Here is a 10,693-nt window from a genome sequence, read left to right on the forward strand (position 1 = left end):
TGGTAGCTATACAGGACAGGCAAACTGGACTTATTTTATGGAGGAGTGGGAAGTCGTCGTCACAGGCAGCACAACAATGAACTAATGAGTTGTTATGATGCTAACTGATCTAAAATATGAGTAGGAGGAGAGTCTTGGCATGTACCACCAAGGTATATAAGCAAACCGGTCTAGTTTCATGCAGACCTAGACAAGGTACTCTTCACTGCTTATCTGGACTCTTTACTTCAGATTCACCATGCCATCCAACATTCGCTCTTCTGGAAACTGTGGTTCCCCCTATCTTGGGAGTCACTGCCATGTTCCTGTTACCTCATCCACTACTCTCTATGCTGCTGGTATGAACTGTGGTGATGCTCTCTCCTTGCCCGGCCAAAACAGAACATGGCTACTGGACAACTTCTCAGAGACACGTGGTCAACCTTCCAGCTACCAACCATCCAGCTGTGTGCCCAGAGACTATAAAATGTCTTGCTACCCCTCTACTACGTACTGTACCTTCAGGTCCTGCAGAGGAACTGGTTTTTTTCCCATCAGCTCTTATCTTTCCAGTTCCTGTCAACCGTCAATGCATAATAGACCTCAGAACTGTTTGTCTAGGCATTCCTGCCCCCAGAACCACCTCTCTTATGGCTATCAGCCACAGAACTTCATCTCCTGTGGATATCGACCCCTGAGTTTTGTTTCTGGCACCTGTAATCCTGTGAGATATCTCTCCTATGGCTGTCAACCTTTCGGTTGTGCGTCCAGCAGCTTCAGACCCCTGAACTATGTGTCTAATAGATTTCAACCTGTTCGCTACATACAGAACAGTTTCCAACCAGCTTGTTCTTCCTTTGGGACTCGGCAATCTCCATTTATTAGAAGATCATGCTGAATTGTCATTCTAGCATCTTGCTAGAGAGCTTTGCAAAGACGTATCATCTTCAGGTTGATAGATTGCTCTTAGGTTGATGGCCTTTGTGCTTTTAGTTCAGTTATTGTTTTAACCCGTACTCTTACTTGATCAAATTCTAAGTGATTTTAATTGTTTGTTTATTCACTAGAATACTCTTGTTATCAGGCTTCTTGATTTCTATGCCATTAATATGTTCTTATGTAAAAAAAAAAAGTTTTCATGGTTATCTCTAAATAAACTTGCTTCAAATAATTCAGAAAACAGTATTTTTTAATTCTTTATTATCCTTCGTGAAGGTAAAGCCTTTTAGTTCCACTAAACTGAGTATATTTAAAGAAAAAAAGAGTGTCTAAAAAAAAAGCAAGCAAGATAGATACTTTTGAGGTCATGAAGATTCTTTAGTCAGGACACATGGTGTTTTATCACAGTAACTAAGAACTTCAATATTCCAGACACTTAAACCTCCAGTGGTTTATTTATCATTCATAAACACACTCATTGTTCCCTATCCAAAATCGTTCTCATTCTGGGATCTGGGAGTAGAGAGCCTACACAATAGTAAATATTGCCAGTAGAGTCAGGGATAACATACAGAATCACCCCTGACTCTCTCTATATATCCTTTAATATATCACGGACAGAGTAAGTTACAGTGTTCGCTTTTGCCTTCTGGGATTAACCACCAAAGTGTTGCATAACTTTTAATTCTGAACGATGGAGAACACCCTTTTGAATTAAGAATCTATTTTTATTTTATGAAGAGGGAATCTATTTTTCCCTCTTGAATTGAACCTAATAAGTCCTTCCACCAGACCCTCATGGATTTTTACATAAAGAACATTGTTACTTTGAGCTTCTTTCTCTCTTTTATATATGTATTCACTAATTAATTCAGTTCTTCCATGTGATCAGTGAGAACTTGCTCGTCTTATGAGCAACTTCTCGTATCTACCATACTGATACTTCCAATATGCCACCATACCACTACAGAGTCAGTAATCTCCAATGAACACAACTATCAAAACATTATTTTCCCTAGTTTTACACATAAAAAAGCCAAATAGGGCAAGCAATTTTCCCAAAGACCCAGTTAAGTAGGATTCCAGACTTTCCTATATTCTCCATATTATCTATAGACTTTTTCATTTAGGAAATGACCAATCTGGAAACTTCTAAGTTGTCAATAACTTGACAACCGTGATCTGCAACTCTACAACTGCCAAGCCTAAACTGCACACAAAACTATTTCTCTGCTTCAGCTACAGCCCCACCCTTCTCTCTGGGATGCTGACTCATTTTAATGGCATTTTAATGACATATTCACTTACATCCTCTCTGGGGGTCTTCTTTCTTATATAGATGTGAGGAAATGTCTTCAACTTATTCAGTTTCTCTAAATTGAATTGTTGAATTGTGTGTGTGTGTGTGTGTGTGTGTGTGTGTGTGTGTGTTTTCAATATATAATTTATATAGATGGTAACCTACTCTAGTACTTTCCCCCTTTTCTTCCTCTCTTCCTTCCTTCCTCCTTCCCTCCCACCACCCTCTCATTCCTTCTCTTCTTTCTTTCTTTCTTTCTTTCTTTCTTTCTTTCTATCTCTCTGATGGGCTCTTAGAAAATACAGTAGGTTTTAGAAAAGATCCAATGATAATAATAATGAAGGTAATAATATTTAATAATAATACTAATAGAGATTACAGGCTGATGATAATGATAAAAGCTAACATCAACTACATATGAACTATATTTCATAACCTTTGCCTGACTAACTCATTTAATCCTCATACTTATCTATGGAGAAAATACTATTATTATTAACTCCATTTTGAAGGTGTGGACATTGAATTATGGAAACATTTGGTAGTTAATTGATACTCTGAGTGAGCATCAGAGATAGGAATCTGAGTATTGAGCCTTCATTCTTTTTTTTTTTTTTAACTTTTTAACGTTTATTTATTTTTGAGACAGAGAGAGACAGAGCATGAACAGGGGAGGGTCAGAAAGAGGGAGACACAGAATCTGAAACAGGCTCCAGGCTCTGAGCTGTCAGCACAGAGCCTGACGTGGGGCTCGAGCTCACAGTCTGCGAGATCATGACCTGAGCTGAAGTCGGCCACTTAACCGACTGAGCCACCCAGGCGCCCCTATTCTTTTTTTTTTTTTAATTTTTTTTAATGTTTATTTATTTTTGAGAGAGACAGAGACAGAATGCGAGTGGGTTAGGGGCAGACAGAGAGAGAGGGAGACACAGAATCTGAAGCAGGCTCCATGCTCTGAGCTGTCAGCACAGAGCCCGAAGCGGGGCTCGAACTCACGAGCTGTGAGATCATGACCTGAGCCGAAGTTGGACGCTCAACCGACTGAAACACCCAGAAGCCCTGAGCCTTTATTCTTCACTGCATATGCAGTCTTCTAGGAATTAATTCATAACCGTGGCATAGAAGAATGTAGTTTAAATGAGAGGAGCCATTAGTGATCTCTTCTGAAGCAAAGCATTTGTCATAACTACATGGGGTAGGACTGTCCACTTATGGCATTACCTTTTCAAAAAGACAGGATTATTGCAGGCGTCCATTTGCAACATCAAAGTAAATTAACAATAATAATATTTTTCTTAAGTCTAATGGGTGACTGGAATTTTTTTAAATTATAGCTTTAGAAAATTAGAAGGAAAAGTAACATTTGATTTGCATCTTCTGTGTGCCAAGTGCTGTCTTCAGTATTTTCACACTTTTTATCTCATTCTATTCTCACCACCGTCCTGCAAACCAGGTGCTATTAGCTCTGGTTTTATGTAAGAAGGTCCTGAGGTACCGAAGGAGAACCATTTTCTAAGGTTACATGGTAATAAATATGTTTCCAGAGTACTTAGTAAGAGGGTGACTCATAACTCATGAAGACACAGTCTTGACAGCTCCGTCCCAAAATGTTTAACTCCCACTCACCAGCATCTCATTATATTCTTACAATGTTTTCCTGAAAAAGGAAGCACAAATCAGACTCAGGTTTCTATCTTGCCACTTGCTTGTGTCATCATTTCAAAAGTGCTTCATCATTTACTCCTATTTCCTAAATTTTTAATTTTGCTCATCTGCTCTTCAGCTGCTGAAACACTTAATAATCTGTGAAACCAACACGGTACGTGTAGCTACAGTCTCCACCATTTTAGGCTACTACTGCTAAATTTAGGGATCGTTTGAACTCAGCAGTTACAATTGAATTGCTGCATAAGGGTGGGTTGGAGTACGTTTTGCTTTTTTTTTTTTTTTTTTTTTAAATCCTGGCACAGCTGTTGCATCATTTAATAGCACTGGGGCAAGTGGAATTAGAACACAAATATATACGTGGTGGCAAAAAGGGAAGATAAAAATTCTATCATGACTTAAAAGGCTAGAAGGTGACCTCCATTACTTTCTTTAAGGGCCATTTACTGGAAAATTTAGCTTTCTTTGATCTTCTGTGTTTACCCTAAAAGATTTTTAACCTTTGGAAAAAATTGGGAACGAGTTCCATAACTCTTTTTTAATGAGTTCCAAGGAATCTGCTGCCTCATTAGATAAAGGGATTTTGTTGCTTATTCTTCAGAAGGCAAAGGAATTTCTCTGAATTATCTGATGGCCAGAAAGCTTATTCCTCCTATCTTAAACTTGCCTTGGATACAAAGCCCAAACTCTACACAAAGACTACCTAATAGAGTTATCTATGTTCCTGGACGTAATGTATTAGTTTCCTGTGGCTACTGGGAATTAATGGAGGAAAGATCTTTTTAGTAATTCAGTGGAAACAGAGTAAGCTGCATGCCTCTCCAAAGGACATGCTGCCCTCAGAAGACAATGGCATCCACAGGATAATGGTTTTTACTTTCTGTGAAAACTAACCATTGTGATGAGTTTACTTGCTCTGCTACTGGTACTATCCTTACCATGTCTTGCCAAGATGAAGACTAAAATAGAAGACAATTCTATAGAGGCATCATGTGCACAACATGGTGGGTAAATGGGTTGCACTGGCTACCTACGGCTGCGATGGGTATGTAAGAAAGTAAAACAAATGCAAACGAAAGGAGTTGATCCAACATGGATGGACCTAGAGGGTATTTTGCTAAGTGAAGTAAGTCACACAGGGAAAGACAAATACCACATGATTTTACTTAGGTGTGGACTCTGAATACCAAAACAAATGAATGAACAAACAAAGACAGACTCATAAATACAGAGAACAAACTAGCGATCGCCAGAGGGGAGGGGTCTGGGGGAGGTGAGTGCAATAGGTGAAGGCAATTAAGAAGCACAAACTTCTAGCTGTAAAATAAATATGTCAGGGGATGAAAAGTACAACATAGGAAATAGAGCCAGTAGTATTGTAATAACCCCGTATGGTAACAGATGATAGCTACACTTATCCTGGTGAGCGGAGTGTAACAAACAGCATTGTCGAATCACTATGGAGCATACCACACCCGGAACTAATTTAACACTGTATGTCAAACTATACTTCAGTTTTAAAAAATGAGAGGACCTGAGCTAACTCTGCTTTTGCAAATGTCCACATTCCATTGTGTAGAAGCTTATTGTACCCACATAAATGTAAAGATGTTGTAAAGTCTCCTGCTCTGAATATTGGTTATGCTATGTGATGTTCTGCATGTTTTCTGTTGGATTTACACTAGTGTGAATGATATTAATTTAAAATACCATCGAATGCTAGGTTGGAAGGGGAGGATGTAAGCTTTACAGCTGACTGACTTATTATGTTTTCATTCCCTCAAATCTGCCTCAAGGAAGCCAGAAAATAAGATTTACAGGTGCCCCAGAAAAATCCAGAAATAAAGCTCCATCAACCTCTGGACTTTTCTATACACCACTAGGATTCAGTAACTCAGTGGGAAGTTGGTCATCAACTGCCTTATATATTTTATTTCCTCTTCGGCCTGCCTCAGGACTTAACATTTCTGCACAAAATCCCAGGACACTCTGTAGCCGAATGATTTGCCGAAAATATGGTTCCCTGATCTTGACCCTTTACACAAGACAGCAAAACGTGTTTATTAAAGAGTTGTTTACAGAATAAACCCGTCACCTTACAAAATAAGTACTGAGAGAAACATGGAGAAAACTCAGGCTGAGAAAAATGTTTGGAGAATATCTGCATGCTTAAACCGGTGTGCATTTAAAAATTTAGCTGAGAAGCAGAGAACAGGAGGAGAAATCTAATTGTCTTCTGTAAGGATCGTGTCTTTTAAAAACCATCCCTATACTTACCTTACTTCAATAAGTTGGTTCTGTCCTCTGCCCGAACTCATCACTGTTAATAAATGCATTCCTGTTTCCAATTCAATGTAGGCTCTAAGTTTGAATTGTAGTTTATGTTTTCAAGAACAAAATGTCAATTCTTTAGCTTGAATTAAAATCTTAAAAATTTTCCATCATCTTTCACCATAAGGAGTGAAAGTGTTATCTAAGTACGATACCTATAGGAAATATATAACTTATTCAAATAAGTTTTTTAAACATAAGTTATTCTCTTTTGTGGGTATGGACAAAGAATAACTCTTCAACAAAAATAAAATAAAGTCTATGTGCAAAAAAAAGCAAATCGAGAATAAATAAAACTTTTTTTTTGCAAGAAATGTAGAAAAATGTTATACATCTGGCAGGAATTGAGCTTTACAGCAGACCAAGAGATGTATGATGTATAATCTTAGTCAATTAGGAAGGCATAATCCTGAGAAACTGGTCTTCTTTGATACTACATATTGCAGACGTTCTTTAAGAAAGAAATCTTGGGGCACCTGGGTGGCTTAGTCAGTTACACATCTGACTCGACTCTTGTTTTAGTCTCAGGTCATGATCCCAAGGTTGTGGGATCGAGCCTCACGTTGGGCTCTGCACTGAGCATGGAGCCTGCTTAAGATTCTCTCTCTCTCCTTCTGCCCTTCTGCCCTGCTCATGAACTCTGTCTCTCTAAAATAAGAAAGAAGAAGAAGAAGAAGAAGAAGGAGAAAAGGAAGGAAGGAAGGAAGGAAGGAAGAGAAAGGAAGGAAGGAAGGAAGGAAGGAAGGAAGGAAGGAAGGAAGAGAAAGGAAGGAAGGAAGGAAGGAAGGAAGAAAGAAAGAAAGAAAGAAAAGCATCTCATAGAATAGTTACTTAGCAACCACTGATCCATAAATACAAATTAGGTCACTAAGTCTCACTTGGATTGCTGTGAGTCTTACAGGTGAAATTCTCCAAATACATCAGATGAGAAATCATCACCAGTGCATGGCTTGGCACAGTTAAGAATATAGTACATATTTTGGGGAAACAATTCTTTCTCTTAACAGTTCAGTGCCTTACTCTTTCTTTTAAGCAACAGTAGTGAGACAGCCAAAGTATTCAGCTAAGCTCACAAGATAGGATTAAGTCCTGCACTATTTTGCAGTAGTCAAAAGAATGGAAAAGCACAGGTTGCTTGTTTTGCTTGAATCCTTATTCACCCTTTAATAACCGTGCTGCAGAAACCCATACACATGTGAACTCTTGTTAACCATCTATTGGCAGATGAGAGTTTGCTTATGAACATTAAAACCACTATTCACTGAAGCTATGGTCTAAAGACAATGAGTATTGGGTGATGATCAAAGTGACGATGATAAATACCTTGAAGGATCAAAATAAACTTATTTTTATAGGAGTGCAAAGACATCAGCAGATGTAGTGAAACAACACACATAATAAGATGTTGGTGTGTTCTTCCAGGCAGTGAGGAGGAAGAGAGCCTGGGGAGGTTGCAGACAATCTCCAGGAAGGATATAAAAAGTCCGCAGGCCATAGCAGCAGCATACCTTCACAGCCATCACTGAGCATGCAGTCAGGCTCCATGTCTCTCCTGGGCTATCCTGGGGATTGCAATGGAACATCCTACAGAACTCACTGTTACATCCCAGTGACTCCTTCTGTTGCTCTTTGCTCCAGTGATGTAAGCCCTGCCTTTGGGCTCTGCTTACCCAGCAGCTACCAAGGAAATCTCTGGCTCCTGGATAACTGCCAAGAAACCTATGATGAAACACCAAGCTGTGAATCTCCCAGCTGTGAGCTCAAGACCTGTACTGCAAGTTGTACAAACTCCTGTGTGCCCTGCAACTCTCCGACAGTGGGCAACGTTGGCAGTGCCTGTGAAACTACCAACATTGGCTCCGACCCCAGCTGCAGCCCACGCACTCAGACCAATGGGTACGTATCTGATTGCTACGCACCCAGCCAATGTGCATCTAAAGCCTGCCAGACCCTCAGCAACGGCTTCAAATGCTTTGGGCAACTCAATTGCTTGTCCAACAGTCTCAGGCCCCTAAGCTACTGCAGACTGGGTAGCTTGGGGTATAGAAGCTATCAAAACCTTGGCTTCATACGCAGTGGCTTCTCACCATCGTGTTATATCCCCAGAAGCTGCCAATTCCAAAGCTATTTGATGAGAAGTTCCCGATATCCAAGTTATGGACCTGTGAGCTGCCAACCGCTGAGATATTTTTCTAGAAACTTCCAGTCTCTGAGCTACATACCAAGTACCTTTCCTCCTCTGAGGTATTTATGCAGTAGTTGCAGACCTCTGAGTTGCTATTGATCAACCAATTGCATTTGCGACTACTGGAAATTGTCCAGTGGGGCTTATTCTACCAAGTGGTCATCTTCTCTAATATTCTGCTGAATTACTTCATGCGTCCTAAGAATCTTATTATATTACCTCAAATACAACTCTAGGACTGTTTAACCACAATCATCAACACTTGCTAGCTTTTTTTTTTTCTGTTGCTTTGTTAACGTCTCTTGTGTTGAGACCTGACCCTGAAGGTAGTATTGTTCTGCGATGGACTATGATGGATGCACTGAAGAGATTCCACATAAAATACAACCATCGCCAGCTTTCCTATTGTGACTGTTGCTCTCAATTGTCTGCCAGTGGGAGTATCCCCTACCTTCTTGATAAAGGAGGGTCTTTTTGGTTTGACTAATGATTTCAGCATGTTCTTTTAGATAGTTTTGCTTTTTCATCAATAGTTTTGTGGACTGCTTAACTAGCATCCTGCTAATGAGCTAAGAGAGAGCATTGCCTTAGATAAGCTATGCTGAGCTATTTCACCCATCCCCTACTGACTGATTATAAGGATGTGCAAGCAGCAATGTCCAACTACAGCTCAGAATTGGAAGACCTTCAGCAAATCTTCTCTTCCAAAGAAGGCCTGGAGTCCTCAATTGGCCGGCATTTGGCTTTTGTTCTCAATGCCGAGAAGAGAGCCTCAGGAGTAGCAGCACAAGAATTGTTTGTTGAAAGAATGACAAAATACTCTTACAGACTGTTCATGGTTAGTGATAATCTATGTTCATGATTCTGCTATAATCCTCCCCTGCTGAATTATTGCTTTCTGATTTTAGAAAAGGTCCTGGTTCGTAGTTAATAAACAAACTTCTATTGGGAAATAATGATTTTGCATTATGTTTTATTTCATATTCACTAAAGTGTTATCAATGTTCTGGGCAATATGCATAGCTTTGTAGAAACACTAGTTTCTTGTCATTTGGTTTAATAGCCTAATTAAAAACATAAAAAAGATAGAATATGAATTCATAGGACTTTTACTTGTTTTGTTCTGTTAGATTTTTAACACATTAAGTGGCATTTCTCTTAAAGTGTCTGTGATTGATATGTATATAGAAAAATTGGGAGAAAACATTTGTAAAATAAATCAATTTAATACAAATTATATAAAGCATTCAATGTATATATATTTCCCTGTGCAATATGTGTATTTATTGGTTTTGAAGATAAAGTTTGGGCTTTGGAATATATTTAATATTGAACCCAGAGAGAAATGATTTAACCTCTAAAACGTTCTCCAAAAAGTGAAAATAAAATCACCCATCTCAGTGGTAAAATTTAATATCTATCCTAAGATTTTTGTAAGTAAAAAGCAAATCATGTTTAAAGTCAATAAAATGGCCTGTGGAAATGGGAAGAATGGAAGGTCAGCAATATCAGTAGTCTAAAATTAAAGCTCTTGAAGCATACAAAAGGGCTACCATTTTATTTACTCATTCAGTAGGCCTACTCTGTACAAGAATTACAGGAGGAATCTTTCTGCATTACTTCTGCTTGAATATGTCTGTGGACAATCAGGTCGCTCCTTTGCGAGTTCATTTCATTTTCAGAGAATTCTATTTGTTGACAATTTCTTCTTGATATTGACACAAATCAAATTGTTCTTAGCAGCCATCCATTGGCCATATAGGACCAGTTTAATTCCTTCAACATTGGACAGGGGTTCAAGTGTTTGAAAATAATTATTGTGTGTCCCCGCTGAGTATTCAGGTGTCCAAACTAAACATACAGTCTTTCTCTTTACAAAATGTAATAGAAAGCCTATTCTTTGAGGCATCGAATGAGATTCTTCGGGGATACCAAGATTTATAGATCCTGTTCTCCATAACTATTCAGAGGAATAACATACTGAAACACACATGATACTGCCTCAACCATTTGGAGTACAATGTGAAATAAATCCGAGGGAGGACTCGAATAGGAAAATTAGAGAATTCTTGGTGGAAGAAAAGGAACTGAAATGATACCTGAATGGTGAGCTGACTGGCGTATGGGCATGCAATGAGGGCAAAGGGTGGTGGCGGTAATAGATACATTTAAAAAAGAGACACAGATTGCTTTGATCCAAGGGAAGGCAACTTAAGCTCACCAGTGGAAAAAAAAATTGAGAGAAAATATAAGACATTGAATTAAATAAACATCTTGGACAGTGAAGACTTACT

At 38.8% G+C, this 10,693-nt stretch overlaps 2 protein-coding genes across 2 annotated transcripts; both read left to right on the plus strand.

Moving 5' to 3' along the window:
- The first annotated feature begins 199 nt into the window (after positions 1-199).
- On the plus strand, positions 200-1,150 carry LOC123576043 (keratin-associated protein 26-1). Its single transcript, XM_045437077.1, has one exon. It carries the CDS (start codon positions 239-241, stop codon positions 875-877), a length of 639 nt encoding a protein of 212 aa, XP_045293033.1. The 5' UTR covers positions 200-238; the 3' UTR covers positions 878-1,150.
- Positions 1,151-7,735: 6,585 nt separating this feature from the next.
- On the plus strand, positions 7,736-9,358 carry LOC123576044 (keratin-associated protein 24-1). The gene has a single exon (XM_045437078.1). The coding sequence runs from the start codon at positions 7,743-7,745 to the stop codon at positions 8,496-8,498; it is 756 nt and encodes a 251-aa protein (XP_045293034.1). The 5' UTR covers positions 7,736-7,742; the 3' UTR covers positions 8,499-9,358.
- The last annotated feature ends 1,335 nt before the right edge of the window (positions 9,359-10,693 follow it).

The sequence above is a fragment of the Leopardus geoffroyi genome, chromosome C2, assembly GCF_018350155.1.
Source record: "Leopardus geoffroyi isolate Oge1 chromosome C2, O.geoffroyi_Oge1_pat1.0, whole genome shotgun sequence".
In the NCBI taxonomy this organism is placed as follows: Eukaryota; Metazoa; Chordata; class Mammalia; order Carnivora; family Felidae; genus Leopardus; species Leopardus geoffroyi.